This window comes from Typopeltis vanoorti, chromosome 15 (genome assembly GCF_054136105.1).
Source record: "Typopeltis vanoorti isolate ZY-2024b chromosome 15, IOZ_Tvanoo_1.0, whole genome shotgun sequence".
Taxonomy (NCBI): Eukaryota; Metazoa; Arthropoda; class Arachnida; order Uropygi; family Thelyphonidae; genus Typopeltis; species Typopeltis vanoorti.
In genome coordinates, this window is record NC_143563.1 from 46,379,943 (window position 1) to 46,401,600 (window position 21,658).

The following is a 21,658-nucleotide window of genomic DNA, read 5'->3' on the forward strand; positions in this document are numbered from 1 at the left end:
CCTAGGAATTCATTTAATCAAATTATACAAAATTAATTAAAGTTGAAAAAAAGTTTTAAATGAAAACGTAATTTGAATATATTTGCTTTATTTATGTAATGGGTCATAGCACTCAAAAATGGCAGCCAAGCACATTGAACTCATAAGCATGTGGATGTTGTGATTTTTGCTTATGAGGGTCTCATTATTTTCCTAAGCAGAATTTTTGTCTGGTTGGTGTAAATTTTTTTTCTTTATTAGGAGTTACCTGAGTTCCAAAGTAAGATAGTTGAAGAAATTGCCCGAGTTCGCCAATTCATAAAAAATTCCCTGCAGACAGTGAGTAATAACTTATGTCTGAATTGTAACTATTTGTTTGTTTCTACAAATTTCTCACAACTATAAGCATGCAAGATTTGTTTTTGTCCATGCATGTTTGTTTGTGCTATGTTATATTAATTAGATAATTATAATAACTAACTTTTGCTAATACTTATGCACAATCCAGCTAGAATTTGCCTATACATGCAGATTGCAATCTACACTGTAGCACAGTTTCATTTCCAGTCAGATGTTGGCATTCACCTTGTTCACTTTTTCTCTGAAGTGAATAATGGTCAACATGGGGTGGGGGGGAAACTGTTAAAATAGATTTATTGTTTTCAATATTTCATTCTTGTGAAGCATTCAAAAATGACAAATCTTGTGCATCATGCATTTACTGTTTCAGTCTTATGCACAGTTATACAAGCAAGAGAACTGTTATGATTACTTTCTGGAACTTGGATAGGATATAAACATCCAATCAGAGCAATTGACATTGTTTCACAACAGAGTAGAATTTAAATTTACTTATGGATCATCATTTTGATTCCAGCAAACTGGGACTTGTGTTATTGGTGTATATTTTTCATATATGTTGACCATTATTCTTTCATTAAAACATCTGAGACACATTTCTTTAAAAGGGTTAATCACCATCCTGTTCTATGTTAGCTTTCTTTAGGTTATTATGAATTTTGGTCACTGTGAAGCATGCAGTAAAAGAAGTGTTACTATTTCATTTAGGCATAGTTTGGAGCATGCTTATTGAAAAGTTTAATGTTCTGTTTATGCATCGTGCCAAATACCACTTTCTTTCCATAACTTTAGCAGGTAACTTGAAATATTGTCTGTCAATGTTTCTCATCTAAATGAACATCCAATTTTGGAGGTTTTTATTTATATTTCTAGGTTAAGATATTTGGCACTCCACAATGTCTACAAGAAACATTCCAAAAAGCATTTACAGAGGAAAGCATGTTTTTGCTGTAAATTGGTCTTTTTATTTAAAGAGAACACCTTATGGAGATAAACAAGGATAAATATCTCATGCATCCTCAAATGTGGAAAAAATGTCAAATGCATTTGGCACATTCTAATTCATATTTGAGAATTTCTTGAGATATCATGTACACTATCAACCTTTCTACATTTCAGAAATGTAGGAATGTAGCAACCTTTCTACATTTTTTTATGATTTCTGATAATGTCTTCTTCCTGTTTGTAAAAAGGGAAATAAAAATGAATATGAAAATTACAGAGGTTCCCTGCTACATATTCTAGTTAAGATTTATGCAAGCATAAGTATATTTAAAGGCTAACAAAAATTGTGAATGGGAAACTTTGAGAAAAATAGCTGGATTCATGCTAAATAGGGATTGTCAGGATTAGATTTTCACTTTAAAATTAATAGTTAAGAAACCAAGGATCTGTATCTGAGGTTTGTTGATCTGGAAAAAGCCATATGACAAGGTTACAAAGAAAACTTGTTCATAACACTACAGTTCTGTGTAATAAATTGAGCATTATATTCAGCAATATATAGTTTATACAGGGTGTTCGGGATAAATTTGACAGTTTCGTAAGGAAAAAGAAAATCTTCTTTGTATCTATTAAATTTAATGAATTGACAAAAAAACATTACAGGCAGAGTTAATTACAATACTATCAACAAGATTTACTCAAAATAACCACCATTAGCATCGATCACAGCTTCAATTCTGCTTCGGAACCTCGAACAAGCTGATGCTACAGTCTCCCTGGGAAGGGCCGCAAAAACTGTTTTAATTTTATCCATTAACTGGGCTTTTGTATTACTGGAAGTGCGATTGGTGTCTTTTTCAACTGCGCCCCATACAAAATAATCCATGGGGTTAAGGTCTGGGGAGTTTGGAGGCCAAACATTTGGACTGGTGAAGTCGTAGAAATTTTCAGACAACCATTTTTGACTTTTCCCAGAGGTGTGGCAAGGGACCGAATCCTGCTGCCATACATACGGCCTACCATTGGCTACCCTTGTTATCCAGGGCTTGACTACAGTTAGCAACTCCACGAACAAAGCCCGAATTCCAATGCCAGGGTTCTTCAACACCTGTTCCTGCAGATTTGCGAGGAATTCTGCTGTACGAACGCAATCAGATCGTCTGCTAGGGATCTTTCTTCTTGCTACATCCTCGTAGTCACCATTGCAAGTCTCTAGTTCATGCCTGATTGTTTTTACTGTATTCAGGGAGCATTGGGCAGCAGTCGTAATATCCTTATTTTGATGGCGGGCACGAATCATCATGATACAAGTTATTCTCTTCCATGATTCAGGTGGGTTCCAGCTATCCATCCTTTCTGACATCTTGTATATGAATGAAGAAGGGTCCAAACTTTTAAATGAAGAGAAGTGTGTGTTAATACATGTAACTTACGGAAAAATATAATTAATTATAAATATGTCAAATTTATCCCGAACACCCTGTATTTAAGTTGTAAGTCAGCAATTAGAATTGAATGAAAATGGTTTGATATAAAAGTTTGTGTAAGACAAAGGTATAGTTTGGAGCATGTTTCATCTTTACTGTTCTGATCTGTATGGATCACATTATGAAGACAAATGGCATCAGGCCTGATATCAAAATTGCAGATATTAATCTCAGCTTTACTTTAGGCAGATATTATATTCTTAAATAATTTCAGTGAAAGTCTGCAGGATTCCTTAACTGAATTGATTCACTTCTCCAGTAACATATTTGACAAGAAAATCACCAATAAAAAGACATGAAAATATCAATAAAAAGATATGAAAATAGGCAAGAACATTGAAAATAGCTGCAGCCTTGAATGGTGAACCTGTAGAACAAACAAAATATTTCAACTCTTTAGGTATTACTTTTTAGTGAATATAGCAATTTAAATATGGAAGTAGACAATAGAATAAGCAAAGCTGGTGTTTTGGGAATCAGCTGAATAAATTTATATAGAATAATAAAGAAATGAGTCAAAACGCCAAACTAGCTGTATACAAAACAGTGTTCAAACCAGTTTTAACTTAACAAACTGAGAGCTGGGTTCCTTTAACCCAGAAGTAACAATATAAGTAGTCTTACATTTGATAAGACTGAATACCACGTATGTGAGAGCTCTGAAAAAAATCAGTGGATTGAACAGATGGTATCAGTGGCAGAATCACATTAAAAATGAAGATGTTAAGAAGGAATTTACATTATTCGGATTCAGGAATGAATGAGCATCTCAGCTGCTGCTGTTGTTACTTAAACAGAGAGGAAAGATTAGCAGAGCAAGTGTTTGATGCTATAGCAAGAAAAGACCCCAGAAGATCAAGATGTAGGTCGATTGATGCAGTAAAAAGTGTCTTAGAATACACAGAAATGTAAGATCTGACAATGCTGGAGTCCTGTCACATAAGATTAATTTGTAGGAAAATTGTTGATAATAAGTTAGTAATAATGTAAACTTTCATGTAATACCATTATGATATCCTGTACACTCTCTTGGTACATTCTGTCACATCCTTTGGAACTTGACCCAATGTAAGACTTATATTAAACAAATGTGTTAAGGCAGATGTCAACTCCCTGGCACATTCCTTCAAAATACGTGGTGATATATCAAGTCCCACAGCCTTATTAATATCAAGTTTGCTTAATTCCCCATAAACCTCTTCCCCACTCAGTCAGTCTCTCCTCCTCATCCACTGCTGTTACATTCACAAGGATGAAAACCTTTATGAACTGCTCATTAAATATTTCCACTATATCTTCTGCAGCAGTTATCCTTATACCATTTTCTCCAATCAGTGCCATTTTACCATAATCGTTGCTGGCTGCATATCAAAAGAACTCTCTAGGATTTTTTTTTTTTTTTTGGCTTCATTAGCTAACTGCTGCTCATATTGAACTTTTGCTATCCTTACCAACTGAGTTACCCTTCTTGCCTGTTCTTTGTATTCCTCACGGAATTGGGGAATTCTGTAAAGAATTCCTCAATAATGCCTCCATAATGCCTTTTTTTACTCTGTATCACATGCTTAATCTCTTCATTCATCCATTCACACACCTACTTTATTTAACCTCTGACATTTGGAATACATTTAGACATTGCTTCTACTAGATAGTTCTTGAATATCACCTAAGCAGCATTGATCTCCTTTCCACCCAACTCCCCATTCATGCTTCAGCTCCAAATTCTCTCCTGAGCTTCTCGTAATCACCAGTCTTGTAGTTCCACATATACCCTTTCCTCACATAAGTCACATGATTGGCAACTGCCCAAGTAATCACTTCATGGTCACTCTCACCAGCTGGACTGAGATTTGACACCTCATTTGTAATAACATCCTCTGATGAGATGATCAAATCCAAGACCCTCAATATCCTCATGTACCCTCTATTACATACTGCTTGAGGTAGTTGTCCTGCAAAAACTCACTCATTTTGATTACTTCTGTTTGCTATCTCATCATCCCAATCTATGTCATCATAATTAAAATCACCCATAATGATCACCCTTTTTCCATTGCTTGGCTAATTTGCTTATACATTTCTTGGTCACTATCCTTCACATTACCAGGTCTATTACAAGATCCAATGAAGTAAGATAGAGGTGAATTCTATTCACCTCTATCTTACACCATATACTGCCTCAAAACCATTACCACTATTTCCTTCTTGCATCTCTCTCTCTCTACCTTGTATGGACATAACTCTTTTTCTATCATCAATTGCACTCCATCTCCCTTTTTTCCCTTTCTATCTTCACAACATACTCTTCCATCTCTATTCTTATCAGGATGTTATCCTCGTCCAACCATGCCTCACTTATTCCAACAATTTATGGGTAAACAAACTCAATCAATGCAACCATTCATTTCCTTTGTTTTTGATACTTCTAGCATTCTTATACAAACATAACAGCTCATTCCTGGATCTATAACAAGTTTTACTGATACCACTTATTAGATGCGACTTCTCCATACTTTCCTCAAGCTATTTCTTTTTTTCCTTACTCATCCTTGAATTTTTATTTAAATCCAGCTGTTTTCCCTAAATTCCAGGTCATCCTCCTTCCCTTATTGTCTACACACACATTCACATCAACCTTTCTCACACTGTTCTCCTGTCCACTCTGAGTCTCCCCATTTTCCTGTTTATCTTGCACACTTGTTCTCTCATTCTCTACCCACTTCATTCATAAGCATCAGTTCACCCCCCCTTACTCTTCCACTCTTTCATATTGCTTCTTACTTGCTCAGATTCATTCTCTGCATGCATTACTCTTTCCCCTTTCCAGCAGCAGCAGTCAATCCAACTCACACCAAAACTATTCATATGCAGTCTGTCACTCTTATACAGTTCAATTCTTCCTTCACATTCATTCCTCACATTAATAAACTACACTCCTTTCTCTTTACACATTTCTGCTAACATATCATTCTTAATTCTTGCTCTCTGCTTCATTTCATCACTATCATACCTGGGCAACACACTGACTACTTTTCCTATCTGTTATCTTTTATCCTTCTGAACAACCTCCTGATATCAAATCTTACATTCTCCTTGTTCCCAGTCAAGTCATTTGTCCCTATTACCACTACCAATTCCTTTGCTCGCTTAGTCCTCATATCCCACACCTCAATCACCCTATTCATTTTGCCTCCTGGGAAAACAAACCTTGTACGTCTTCTTGTTTGCCATAGCACTAATAATTGAATCGCCATACAATGCCAATTGCGGGTTTTTCATTACTATTTTCATACAGACATCATTTGTTTTTGTTTTCTTTGCTCTTCAATACATATCTACAGTTCTCTTCATTTCACTCTGCATTTGCCTCATCTTCACCACCTCAGCTTTCAAATCTTGTGTACTTTTTTTGCTTATCATTCACTCTTGTTATTTTATCACCAGAGTCACACACTTGTTCCCCCTCAATCCCACTCATCACCTTATCATTAACTGAACTCTGTTATTCAGTGTCATTATTTCCCACTTTATTGTTGATTTCACTTTTTTTTTTTTAACATCGTATAAATGATCACCTACTTTTTCATCAATCAAACTTTTTTTCCGTCCAATCATTTCCACACACACTCTCTAAACATTCACACAATCTTCAATTCCGTGTCAGTTATGATACCATGTTCCCTACTCATTTAAACTCCTATTTAAGCAATCCTCATGATCCATCAGAATATCGCATTTTGTACATCCCCACACATTCTTTTCTCTTATTCAGTCTCTCTACTTAAATATCTGTGACATCTTCCCACGCATACATATTACATTCACAGCACCATACCATTTTTGAGAGAAATGCATGCCATCTACTTTGTCTTTCATGAAGACCTGTGAAATGATTTGCCTTTCACTGCCATGTTGTATCAGTGTGCTAACAGTATATCCAAACATCATGTTCCACACTAATATCTCACAATAATAATTAATCTACAATTTAGACAATATTGGCATACATTTAAATATAAAATTTACTTATCTTGCAGCTCACACAACTGATGTATAACTCATGTCACCTTTTCACTTTCTTTTTTTTGATAATAGTTCTGTTAGTCTGCAGTTCTCCTCTGAAGGATGCTCAACTTGAAGTATCTTCTGTATCTTATGTACATGTTTTTTTTTTTTTCTTCCATTGTTGATATTAATTTTTAAACTAAATACTGATCACTTCCTGTTTCAAATGACTTATATATGCTTGTGTTCTGTACCAGTCTGAAAATATTATCAACAATGATTTTTTTTTTCTTTTCTTGTATGTTTTCTCTGTATGAATTTATGCACATATGTTTGAATATTCTTTAAATGAAGAAGAAGCCATATCCTGAACAGGAATTGAGTGGGTATTTGTCCATTATTATTAGCCTTGCCTTTCTTCAAATTCATCCAGAATATTTCTGTAGGCTTGTGATTTGTTTCTTAGTGTATCGATAACAAGAACAGTTGTTTGTTTTTATTTATATCTGTTGCTGCTTTTTTCTAATGAGTTTTAAAATTGCTTTTAGAATGGTCCTATAACTTTCATGTTTCTCTTCATCTTCAGTACAGAATTTAACTTATATTCTGCAGATGTGAGAAAATTAACAGTAACCTTAAGTTTTTTTGTTTTTGTTTAATGTATAAATTGATTGATAATGTCACTCACATAGATGTGATTGATAGAATGGGATGAATTCATTTGTCTTAAAATATCAGTGGATTTCCCCTCTCCCCCATTATTGCTAGCTTGCTTTGCCAAGTGGTTAGAATCCACTCTTCAACCAGCAGGCTGCAGATTCATATTCTACCATAGGCATGGATGTTTGATTGTCTTCAGGTGGGAGATGAATTTCATTGCCTGGTGTGAGACCACTGCCTGAAGTGGCTTGAAAAAGTTGTTTGGTCTCTAGGTCAGGATTTCTGGTTAAAAATATATTGAATTAAAAAAAAAAAAAAAGTAGGAAAAAATTCTTGGCCCACCCACCATACAAAACATACTATACATTTGCAGAGCCATTTTGTGGGTGAGGGGTACATAAAAAAAATTGATACAGAATATCCATGTTTTGAAGTAATGCATTAAGCTGTTCATATCTGAACATATGTGATTATGAGGGATATACAGGGTGGCTCATAAGTCACAAAAGAGTTTTAATAATGTTTTTATTCATTAATTATTATTTTTTTATTTATTTGTTATAAATGAAAACACGGGACCTGGAGGTTTTTTTTTTTTAAGTTATGAAAAACCACATGTAAAATGCCTTCCATTTTCCATGACAGCTGTTAATGTTTCTGGATGCAGCACCCTGATTTCTGCACAGATATTCTTCTTCAGCTGTTGGATTGTCTGGGATTTGTTCACATACACGTTTTCCTTCAGGTAACCTCATAGAAAGAATTCAGGAGCCATTGGATCTGGAGAATGTGATGGCCAATTAATTGTGGATCTTTGCAAAATTATTTGCTTACCAAAAATGTGCCGATTTTCGCAATAAAATTGCATGATTTTGGTTCGTGAACTTTTCCATGATTAATTTCCCATCTTGGAATACTTTAAAAAAAAAAAAAAATGAAAAAAATAATAATCAAAAAAGTTATTCCCATTTTAAACCTCTTGATGACTTATGGATCACTCTGCATTTAAAATGTTTGAATTCATAAGCACTGTATGTGTTTGTTGTATTTGTATGTTTATCAATTATTTTAAATATTGAGATAAATATTAAATGAGATATAGGTTTCTTTTTCACAGGGTGATAGCTTGGAGGTGAATTCTAGTGTTGGAATTGGAAGTGATCTGAACTCTAGATTTCAAAGGCTAGAAGAAGAAAATAAAAGTTTAAGAAATTGTATGTATTCCAAAATTGTTTTAAGTATTTTTATACTTTTTAGTTTTATATGTTTGTCCTGCAGGTTAAAGATATTCCATTGATAACTGTTCCCACCATAGTAATGAAAATAATTACTTAATGTTAATTGTTTTCTTATTTGATAAAAATCATATGACATGATTGTGAATTCATATTAATTTAAATGTCTTTAATTGTAAAATTTTTGGGTAAGTTTCATAGTAGCAATTGTTAATACAGTTATAGGAAAATAAGGTTGCAGGAAAATAGCTCAATCTGCATTAATAGATATACACAATAAATTATAATAAAATAATTGAGTTAATAAATTATTTCTGAATATGAACAATCAGTTAATAACAAATTAAGGAAACACATGAATTGTGAGTATTAGTTAGTATAACTTCCCAAAATTGAGAATGTTTTTTTAGGTAATCGTTTATGTTCTGGTTGGGGTTGTGACTGTGCTTCACAGCTTTCTTTGCACAATCTTTCCAGAAGAAAATAACTTTTGTGTAACATTGGTTTTGTTCCACTGAATCCTGTGTTTTGTAAATAATGCATGGTTTTCTAAACCGGATTTGTTGGATTCTTCAAGTGAAATGTATTCCTGATGTTCAAGATGAATTTGTGCAGAATGACTAGTCTGTCCATAATATCATAAGCCATAAGAGCAGAGAATTCTGTAAACTACAAGATAAAAAAGAGTAGGCTATTTTTCTTGAGGAGAGATAAGAAAGGTATTAAGTTTGTGAATTGGATGGAAAGAAATTTGTAAGGGGAAGACCCCCCCCCATGGCTGTTCCCTCTATCTGTACAGTTTGCTCTGGCATTTAAATTATCCTGAATTAATGACAATCAAATAAATTTACAATATCAGGAGGAAAGTCATTATGAAGTAATTCAATCATATCTGTCAGAGGGATATTTGTAAAGAGTGGGACTATATCAACACTTACTAGAAAATCTGCATGTTGTAAGGATAATTCTGAAATTTTATTCTTAAAATCTACTTTTGTAAAAATTTTTTTTATGAAAGAAGCAGTTTCTGTAAATGCAGAAAGAAGATTAAATAAGTATTTTGAGAGTTTACAAATAGGTCTTAATGGCACATTTTGTTTTATGTAATTTAGGAAGGCCATACAGTCTTTGAGCAAAAGCATGATGAATTTAGCCTTTCTACTGTTCCTTCATCTGAAGAGAGGCTGTTAGTTTATTGATTTGTGATTGGGTCTCTATGCAATGCTTCTGTACATAGGATGATCTCAAAGAAGAAGATTAAATTTTCTAAAATAATTGTTCTTATCATGAACTACAACTGCATGATTTTTGTTGGATTTAGTAATAACTATGCTCTTATTACATTTCAGAGAAAATGAGGCTTGAGATTCTTTTTTAGAGATTTTTTTCAGGAGATATTGATTTAAATAAAATATACGTTGAAATATGATTTTACTCACTAAATTATATGATCTGTTATGAAGGCCTTTATCTATATTATACATGAAGTCCATGATCAGATGTGCAAGGTTTTCATTGCTAATTGATGAGATTTGAGAAGCAAATAAATTTATTTTTTGACAGTTGTAATATTGATTTTATTATGACATTATCTAATATGTTATCTGAAGAATTTGTTACTGTTTACAAGATTTATTTGGACTCAACTAATAAAGTTTTTTGTAAGTGTGACAAAGGAATGGGATCAGTTTCATGCAGCTAAATGAAAGGTCTCTATTGGTGGAACTGTACTAGAGGAAGAGGAGGAGGAGAAAAGGGATCTTAATAGAAATTGGAAGTTTAAGAGACATATCGTGAAGGTGGTAAAGGTAACCATAGGACTTGTAAAATATTGAGGGTGTTGACCAGCAGAGCTAGGAGACTGGTCATTTTCATTGTATATAAAGTCATGATTAGACCATATCTAGAATATTAGTTGGGAGATAAACTGAGTGTATGGTATGTGGACTTCAGAGTTGGATGGGTAGAAGACATAGGTAATATGACTGTGACAATCTCTTGAGAGATAGCTATAGGATGGACACCAGGGATATCTCGATGGTTGGACAAGGGAACCATCCCTAGAAGTTAAGATCGGAAAAGATGAAGAAAAGTATTTTTTTGCATGGTGGTTGGAATGTGAAATACATTGCTTGATAGAATGGTGAAAGCATGAATAGTGGCCAAGTTCAAGGAATGGTATGTTAGTATTTTCTAACATGGGCCTCTCACAATAAGTCTGGTGACTCCATGGAGGTTCTGAGCAACAATAATAATATTAAACATTCTATACTACAACATAACATGTAGCAACAAACTGGACTTCACTGATGATGAGAACAGTAAGTGAGCTGTGTTTTAGTCATTGGTTTGCTGAACAGCATAAGCTTCTTGCTGAAGGTATATCCACTAGGATTCCATAGACCTGAAAAAAAAAAGTGATCCTTCATGAGGGGTACCCAAAAATAACTATAATTATTTTAAAAAAAAATTAGATTAAGGTTTATAATACCATATTCTAGTTTCCAGGATCACTTAAGGGTCAAAGCCAAATAAACGGGATGAGACCCCACATCGTTTTTCAGGAATGTGGAGAACCGACTGGGGTTTCGGACCTAATGTCCAATTCTCACTTTTACATGGTGCACCTTGTCAGTAAGTATATGCTGGTTACTGAATGAACGAGAATAGGCTGACAATTTGGGACTTAGTTGACCAAATTGTACTCTCTATTGGCAAATGCATATGATGGTACAACATGATGAGACTTCTTGATGGCTGAGGCGTTGCCTGGTTAAACAAGGATCCTGCTGTTTTCTTCAGGGAACCAGGCTGAACAGTGAAAAGTCAGCTACTGGAACAAGGTCAACATCTAAAGAAGAAGAATAAACCCAACATTAGAAGAACTGAAGATAGGAACCATCGATATAAGGAGTATTAATGGAAAGGAAATTGAACTTGCAGAAGAATTGGAAAAAATACCATGTGGACATAATTAGCATTACTGATGAGATTTTACCAAATAAGTATAGGATGTTATTTTCAGGCAATAATAATCGAGGAAAGTAAGGAGTAGCGATAGCATTCGACACCAAACATGAAGATAAACTTCTTGATTGGAAGGCAGTTTCAAGTAGACTTTTGTGGACAAACTTCAAAATGAGGACAGGGACAATAAAACTTATTTGTGCCTATAGTCCTCCTTCAGAAGGTTCTTCCAAGGAAGAAGTGGAGGAATTTTTTGAGTTATTAGAATAGGCTGCTGACATAAAGAAAATAAAAAAAAGTGGTCCTTGTTGGAGATCTGAACATTAGATTAGGAAATGAATCCCACCAAGCATATAGGATCATTTTGGGAAAATTTGGAGAAAATGGCAAAGCTAATAATAATGGTAGGTATTTGCTGAACTTCTGCTCAGAACATGGACTAGTCATTACTGTTTTAACATAAAGATGTGCACAAGTTCACATGTAGAGAAGACACAAGAAATTTCTTGTGAGTTTCTTTTGAAGCATTAAGATGCTTTTCACCAGGACTTTATAAAGTGATAATAAATTTTCAAAGTTCTGTGGATACTTTGTTGTGTCCATGCTGAGAAATTGCTTGCCATTGCTTTTGCAACACAGTCTGAGGTTGCACATGAATGGTTCTGCATTAATGGCCATCAAAGATTTGACATGGTATTATTAGCTGAAACCTCCAGGGAGTCAAGGACTCATCAATGGAGGCTTATACATATAAACCAGCTGGCATGCCTTCTGTTAAATTCATTCGCACAAGATGCATTCACTACCTCTACCGATATCCTATAATATCCATTCAGAAGTTTATGGACCTCTATCATATCATCAATCTTTTTCCTGTTAACCAGAGTCTGTAATCTACATATTCACAATCTCTCCTCATAATCGAAATTCCATATAATCCTAATATAATCTTTGTAACTCTTCTTCATCCTTTCCACAGCTTTTTTATCCCCTTGGAGCCTGGAATTTCCAGCCTATTCAAATCGTTTTGTAAGTGCAATAATTAGATTCTTCCCAAGAAAGCACGGCATAATCACTGTCACCAACTGATGGTAAAATAATTATATTCTTGTTCTCTCTTCTGTTTGGAGTTGACTCCATTGGACTTCTTTAAGGGTATATATTTTGAAAATGATTGTCAGCAAAGCAGAAGTGAGAATATGGTTCTAAAACTATGGCTCTGAAAAGGTTTACTTTTGCTCATTAAATACCTCAGTTATATTCGTTGCAGCAGTTATCATTTCTCCATTATCACCATCCTTAATAAATCATTAATTAGTACCATCCTTGCACAAGAGACCAATAAGGTTTAGTGTTATATTTTGGAAGAAGGTTGGTTGATTGATGAATAGTCTGTGCTTCTTTTTTTTGTAAACCCTTTTTATGTTAAGTTAAGTTATGTCAGTTAAGTTATGTCACATAACTTAACTTTCTAAGAACAAAATTTCTCCAGTCTGCATTCTTAAACTTCCATTAGCTCTCTCTTGTTTTGCTCGTCACCCCGATACTAAATGCTCTATCTGTCAGCTGTCAATCACTCATCAAACTCCTCGACAAGCATGCACACTCCATGTAAAAAGGCAAGCAAGAAGTTACATATAATGGTTGACATGTTGTTTCCGTTGCCTTAATGAGAATGTCTTTACAAAACACAACACTTGATAATTTTAAATTACAATAACAAGGATTGAAAGTACATCAAAATTTCAAACACTTTACACTTCATTTGGACAGTACTAATATCAATAACAGGCACATCACATTCATGTGTTATGAAACCAAAGCTAAAAATATATTAACATAAACAATTTGTAAAAATATTCATAATTTTTAAGTGTCAAGTCCTCTTTTTTAAAAAATCCAGATTTGGTATTGTCACAGATTACATTCCTATTGTAAGGTTTTCTTGGTTGAATATTCTCGCTCTGTCATGGAATATCAGAGCGAGTATATTCTCAAAATTCCACCTTTTAGGACAAAAAAAAATTTGTATTGTAAGCTCTATTTATCAGTCTCTAGAGTGGGAGGAGAGGAGGATTTAGATTATCTAGTCTAAGCTTAGCTAACCCACTGCACTAGGTAAGTATGATAGTTATTTTTTAGGAAATAACGTGAAATATTAATTATAATAACTTTAATTAATACTTTCTATATTTTGGCAATGTTATGTTGCCATCATCAGGGATCATAAAGCAATGACATGTGCATGCAGATACTAACATTGGGTAAATGAGGCTGAAGAAAGGCATAGATTTCCTGAATGGTCCTTAGTGGGCTAAATTGGATGGTCTTGGCTGTTGAGCTTGAGAATCTGAGGATGAGTGCTTTCCAACTTTGGGGCAGTTTCATTTATCCAAATTTGTTGAGGTTTCGAAATTTTCTCAGGACTTGAGGCAGATTCTAGGAATAGCCTCTCATGTTTGTCTTTTCTGGGGTGTAAAAGAATGGCCTTCTTTCAGCATATCGTGTGGTGAGTGGCCAAAGCATGGTCAGCAAATTACACAATCCATCACCATTCCATATTCAAAGCATTTCTGAAAAATTAACAAAAATCCTAAAGAAATACAACCTTACAATCACTTACAGACCACATAAAAAATCGGCATCCCGTATCTGCTCCATGAAAGATCAGCCACATTCCTTAGACCTACCAGATCTCTTGCAATTGCAAACTGCTTTACTATGGCCAAACAGGCAGGACAGCCAATTATCAGAATTTCAGAACACATGAACTACATCTGTTTCCACCATTACAGCTGCTCTAGACTTGCTGACTATGTTTTGGATACTCACCACAGGATACATTGGAAGAATGCCACTCTTTTGCACCACAGCAAATACAAATATGAGAGGCTATTCCTGGAATCTGCCTCAGCCCTGAGAAACTTTCCAAATCTCAACAAATTTGTGTGCATGAAATTGCCCCAAATTTGGGAAGCACATCCTCAGATCTTCAGCTTCACCTGCATGCACATATCATTGTTTTTGTGATCCCTGATGATGACAATGTAACATCCAAAATATAGAAAGTATTATATTAATAAGGTATGCTAAATATTAATTTAGCATACCTTATTTCCTGAAAAATAATAGTTATGAATAACCAACATAGTCTTTCAACCAGAAGTATGCATGATAGATCAATAAATTTACAAGCTTTTGTAGGTAGGATTTACATTAAAAATATATATTAAAAAAAAAAACTACTGTAAGTGCACTGAATTCTGCTTATTGCAAATGAGCATAATAACAATGAAAAGAATCTTGTATTGTGATCTGTTCAGCAAATACATAGTAGATGTGAAGATTGAATAACTCTCTTCTCATCTTCTTCCCTCCAGTTGTCATTATATAAGAACGTGCAGTGCAGCCTGATTCTTTTATATTTCTCAAATATTTTAATATTCAACTTTGTCAAGGGTTAAATTATCTTCCTGCATATTTTCCTGAATAGCAGAGGTCTTATTTTTAATTAACTTCTTGTTCTCTTCACCAGTATACTATCAATTGTTTAAAAATATCAATGTAGTTAGTAATGTTTGTCAAAATGAAAACACCGAATTCAGAACATTGTGCATCACTTTGATCTTTATCAGTTATTTAACATTATCAAGGGAGGTGAGGGTACAATCCTGTATATCCTTTTCTGCATATCATGAAATGCAGAAAAGGATATATATACAGGATATCCTGTATATCCATAAAATTATATAGGCCAACTCTGGCCTATATAATTTTATGGATTAGTACAAGATGTGAGATAAGGTTTGATAATATGTATATTCATTCTGTCTTATAGTGATTAGTGACTTGCAACATGTGGTTTCAAAAATTGAAGTGAGGGTTTCAAAATTAGAACATGAAGAATCCACCATACCTGAAATTCCAGCCAAATGTCCTGCACCACCAACAGAGGTAAAATAAGTTTTGAGATGAATATTCTTGAATGATTGCTGATTAGAAATAAAAGCTAATAAATGTTAATTGCAAATTCTCTGGTGCTTCAGACAAAAACAAACAAAAAAAAAATACAGTAAAATTTTTGCATAAGTTGCATTTGGATACTTCCAACTCTGGCAATTATCATTGTTATTACGTGACACCTCCAAGGACTCATTATGGGAAGGCACTGTACTCCACTATATTCAACTTGCCATCTCCCCTACTTAATCTTCCAACTACTTCCACCCTATCATCAACACATAACACTGTATTTTTTGTCTACAGATTACATGTGTTCTCATGGCCGAGTTGCCTGTATGCAGGATGAAAAACCTAAATGCCAGGAAGAAAAAAACACTGCCACCTCCATATGAGATCAGCTAACAGCCTTTAGTTGGAAAATTCCATGTAAAGATTCCTCTCATCACAACAAACTGTGGTCTTTTCCATTCGAAGGGCGGCATGTCCTGTTGTTCTTCCACTTGTGCAATTAGATGTATTCTTATCATTCTGGTATATTTTACTGTGAACATAAAAAAAAATCCTGTTATGATCTTAGTAATTTCCTGGCTGATTATAGGTGTGGATTAACTATGCAGGGCATAGTTAATCCACAGTATGGCCATATATAGGCTATTTATTTTTGTATGCACAAAGTTCTTGGAATTGTGAAGTGGGGGGGGGCGGGAAATTGCTTAGACAATAAGATACTCCATATCATTTAAGTGCAAGTTCATACCAGAATCTTGTGTAAAAGAAATAAAATGAAATTTCATCTTTATTATTATTCAGTTTGCCGCAAAGTTTTTTTTTAATACTCCTTTTGTGTCTTTTTACTCTTGTAAGAAATTAAATAAGAGGTTATTTATTTATTTTTTTTAAAGTGACATTTTAATTGAATTAAATTTGCATGATCAGATATAAACAGCTCATTGTATATACATATCTAATAAGTTACACAGCTTCTGACCTCATCAACTGACCAAGCTCTAGTTCCACCTTTGATATTTGGCTGATCAATCAGTGACAGTATTTAGATTTTGGCTGCTTAGAAAAAAGTAATTAAACTTATATATTAATCTTTTAACACAATTTGTTTTTAGTTATTTTTGTTCTGTGAAAGACTTCTAAAAAAAAAAAACAATTGTTACTTAGTAGAAATGCCAACGTCATAATTTTTCTGTGTATACAAAAAATATGAAACCTTAAAATTCTAGCAGTCATTTCTCAAATGTGTTCATAAAATGACAAATTGAGAAACATGTTTCTTTGGTTTTTATCATGACAGAAATTTAACTTGTTTGCACATTAGCAGTCTTGGCTGACACTATATCCCCACTTGGCGTAGTCATGGTGAGTTTGCTGCTCCATACTAGTGGTAATTATTATGCCACCTTGTTCCCCCCCCCCCCCACACACACACAACCACCAATACACACTTTGTGTTATAATCTTGACTTTCCACTTAAGTCTTCTCATTGACTCAGTCTTTACATAATCACACTGATCTTTCACACAGTGATGAAATTCATCAGTGTGTGAAATGAAACTACTATCTTGCCTGCTTGAAGGCCTGAGGTTCCTTTGAATAAATTCATGTTTGGTCTTTGTAGTAAGGTTTCCAAATGATCTGACTTAACCTATTTGTGGTATCTATCTAATATACGAAGATACCACATTTGACAGGTGAGATTCATCTAAATTCCCCCCCCCACACACACACACATACACTTTCAAAAATACAGCAGTATCTCTTATTATACATATAGTTTATAGCTTAGTTTTTTTGAGAAGTCTGGACCAGCATAGTTTGTTCCCGTATGCCAAGCAATTTCACTTCTTCAAGGTCAGTACGAGTAATCTTGTTGCCGGCGGTAGCGACATATGAGTATACTCATAGTTGGCTTGTGCGGAGCATATACCTTCTATGAGTATACACAGTTTTGCTGCTAGCTCCACAAGCCAAGCATTTCACTTCTTCAAGGTCAATACGGGTAATCTCATTGCCAGCGGTAAGCATCATACGAGTATACTCTTAGCTGGCTTGTGTGGCTCATATACCAACTACGAGTATGCTCGTAGTCGGCAGCGAACGTGTTAAAGATATTATGCCACTCTTTGCATGGAGCTTTAAAATTCATTTAGTATATTAAGTACTATAGTTTTCATTCCTTTTCCTTAGTGTATATTCCTATTTTAAAATGTTTGCTAGTTATTGTTTAATTTTTTTGTTTTGTTTTATTGTAACTAATAAGTGATTTAATTATGAACCCCCAAACATGTCTTATTATTATTATTATTATTACATGACACCTCCAGGGAGTCCAAAGACTCATCGAGGGAGGGCACCTACTCTTCAACTCTGTCTCCACCACTCAATCCACCAACTACAACGAATCGCAATAACACCAACTCCATCTACTGCCCACCACCACCACTAGTATTTCCATAGACAATCACAAACATCCATGCCCACGTCGGGATTTGAACCCACAGCCTTTTGGCTGGAGAGCAGATACGCTAACCACTTGGCCAACCAGGCCACCATATATAGGGTAATATTCACTTGCTTTGTGGATGTTTCTTCGAATTACAGTTCCTTTTTACTGTGGTAAACTTGTAAGTACTAAAGGAATAGTGTGTCATAGTGAATATCATTTAATGACATTAATGCTGTGGTTCTTTGGTTGGGGACTTCTTTGCCAATTTGTTATAGTGGCGATTTTGCTGTAGTTCTGTTCGTTATTGTAAGAGGTGACTTTATTCAGTGTGCATTGGTAAGATAATTATGACCCATTCTCTCCCAGCAGTATCTTTCATGATTTTATTATTTTTTGTGTGCATAATTGGCATATATTTTTAGCTTCTGCTTCTCACTGAAGTTTAATCTACTTAAATAGAGAAATCTTCAGAGTTCCATATAAGAAGTTAACTTTCTAATTTGTTTTAAGTCTGCAGTATAAACTAAAATATTTGTATTTTCATTCATACACAAAAACACATATGAAAGGTTATTATACATAAGAAAACATAGTGGAATAAAAGTACAATATTATATCTATACTGCAACTAGCTACAATTTAATTCCCTATTCCACAGTTTCCAAATCTTATGTAGAAGTATCTTGCAGTATTAGAAATATCTTCATTGGACCTTCCTTTCTTTTCATCTTCTCATTGCTTACCTCATTTAAGTTTTTCAAATTGCACGAGACATCCAGAATATATTTATCTTCAGTTTTTTGTTACTTTTACATCTCTGATTCCTTTTACAGCACTGTTTTTTGTCTGTTTCTAAGTCTTTTCTCAATAGTTTTCAGAATATTTTGCCACCTTGATTATATTTATCTTCCAAACTCTTACTAGTTTTGTTTAGCTTTTTACACATAATTTATCTCATCATCATCATCAATCTCCTGAAATATATACCTTCAAGGGGGTGTTCAGGTTACTATGAAGCACAACATGATTAAATTTGCATTATTAATAATCTGCTATCCACAATTTTCCTTCAGATTAGTCTATTACTTGTCAACACTCCAGTATTGTTTTATCTAACATTTCATGCTTCTAAGGCACTTCTGACTGAATCAATACACCTAGACCATGGTTTTCCTCTGGGTTTTTTTCCTGCTATCTTGGCATCAAACACTGGTTTTTCCTAACCTTTCCTCACTCATTCTATGTTAGCTCTGCTGACATTTTGAATGCTAACAATGTCAAGTTTCTTTCTAATAGCTTCATTTTTAATATGATTCTGCCATTAATGCCATCAGATTACTCCCCTAATTTTTCTCAGAACCCTTGTATGCGTGGTCTCTAGTCTTTGATTAATGCTTTATTTCTAACCCAGTTCCAAGATCCAAAACTCAAAAGTGGTTTGAACACACACCGTCTTGTATACTGCTAGTTTAGTGTTTTGGCTATTAGGCTAACGAAGAAATGCGTCAACAAATTAATACGATGGGTGCGAAAAGAGTAATCATAATGGATGACTTTTATCCGGACATTGATTGGGTAGCTATGAAATCTCATGAGAAGAATGAAACTGAATTTATTGAGCTGTTGCAAGACAACTTCCTCAAGCGCATGTGACAGAAGGAACTAGAGGTCAAAGAGTGTTAGATCTGATTATAGTGTCAGAGGGATTTCAGTTAAAGATATAATTATTCTGCCTCTGGTTGGTGACAGTGATGATGTATTACTCACTTGAGAAGTGGCTATGTTTATGAATATTCCATTCAGAAGAGGTTACATGCTGTGAACTACAAAGCAGGAAATTATGACCAATTGAGGGATATTCTGGGTTCTGTGCCATGAAACACCAATTATTGGATGGAAGGGATATTAACAATGTGTGGGAAGTGTTTAAAAAATACCTAAATGATGTAATATCAGAATGTGAATCCCTAGAGTTCAAAGAATAAATAGAGTATGAGTGAAATGGATCAGTAATCTAATTAAGCAAGAGGTTCATAAGAAAAAGATGATATGGAAGGAATATAGTGTGTATAAGGATGATGTCAATTATGATACTTATAAGCACCAGGCCAGAAGAGTTACAAGTATTGTGTGGAGAGCTAAGTCTGAGTATGAAAAGATACCGGCTCTGCAAGTTAAAGACAACCCAAAAGAATTCTGTCATTATGCTGCAAGTAAAAGAATGAATTTGAAAGTATAACTCTAACAGAGCCTCTGTAGCTCAGGCAGTGTATTGATGAAGTCCTTTGGTCGGAAAGATCTGTGTTCGATTCCTGTCCATTAAATGAGGAACCTGCTCTCTTTTGACTAAAGGTGAGCTAACCGGTCTCATACAAAAGTGGAGGGTTTTCTCCCAGAAACTTGGGTTTTTAATTTCTCAAAACAAGGGAAACCACCTTGTTTCATAATTATCTCCCTTAGTATAGGGGCATATTGCTACTCCACCAACCTAAGGTTGAAGGGAAAATACAACAACTCTACTGAATGCAGGTACTGATGCAGAAGTGGTTGTTCAACTAATGAGCAGCATTTTACTAAAAACCATCAACCTGGTATATGCAACATTGAACTCACTGCTACATCTTCACTATATGAGGCAACTAATGTGGATGAGGGAGAGAGGGTGGTACTAGAGCTGTTACATGAATTGAATCAGAATTATGCAGTAGAAACTGGTGGGATATCAGCACAGATGCAAAAAGAAGGTTCAGCTTAACTAGCTATTCCCTTGACCAGGCTATATAATTTGAGTCTCAGAACAGAGAAGATTCCACAGGAGTGGAATCTTCTCTGGAAAGAATGTTTGTAATCCAATTGCATAATGGCTATGCAAAGACCAACATATTGACCAATCGGTATTTCAGGAATGATGGTGAAGATTTTGGAAAAGTTGGTTAGGGCTCACATTCAGAAATGGGTTGACAGAGAATCTCTATTTTGCAACGAACACCATGGGTTTACTAAAGGGAAGGCATGTTTTAGCAACTTGCTCACATTCTATAATAATAATGTTACCACTGAGTTAGACAAGAGGAATGGATACAAAATGGTACCTTTTTTTGCTAACACTTTTGACAGAATACAGCATTGAATACTGTTGCATAAATTGGAGAATATGGGTTTGGATTATAAAACATTAGCATGGACAAGAGTATGGCTGACTGCCAGATATCAAAAAAGTGGTATACAGGAGATGTGAGTCTTCAAGATTTAAGGTAACTAGTGGTGTGCCACAAGGATCACTCCTTAGTCCATTGTTATTCAATGTGTACATTAATGACATTGGGAAGGATTTGACATGTGACATACAGCTATTTGCTGATGATGCAAAGATAGGTAAGGCAATCAGGAATGCTATTTTCTATTCAGATCATTTGCAGTACTTGCAAATGATTTGAATAGACTGCATTTGTGAACATGTGAAAATGGCTGTTATTTCAGTGTTAATAAATGTAAGATCAATCACTTTGGTGTGATTAGATATCCATTATCGTATTATATTGGTGGAATTATGTTTGACGAGCTAGGGATCTTAGAGTTTTAGTAGACAGGAAGTTGG

At 34.5% G+C, this 21,658-nt stretch overlaps 1 protein-coding gene across 5 annotated transcripts in view; it reads left to right on the forward strand.

The window, feature by feature from the left end:
* LOC150098732 (elongation factor 1-beta-like) overlaps nucleotides 1-21,658 on the forward strand; it is a 131,421-nt gene that overhangs the window by 47,432 nt on the left and 62,331 nt on the right. For 3 of the 5 annotated variants that reach the window (XM_090404736.1, XM_090404732.1, XM_090404733.1), the window contains exons 3-5: nucleotides 241-318; nucleotides 8,539-8,650; nucleotides 15,477-15,592. In XM_090404736.1, the coding sequence (XP_090260862.1) occupies nucleotides 241-318; nucleotides 8,539-8,650; nucleotides 15,477-15,592 (306 nt within the window). The remainder of the gene's footprint in view (nucleotides 1-240; nucleotides 319-8,538; nucleotides 8,651-15,476; nucleotides 15,593-21,658) is intronic. The other 2 variants (XM_090404734.1, XM_090404735.1) reach the window with 2 other exon arrangements.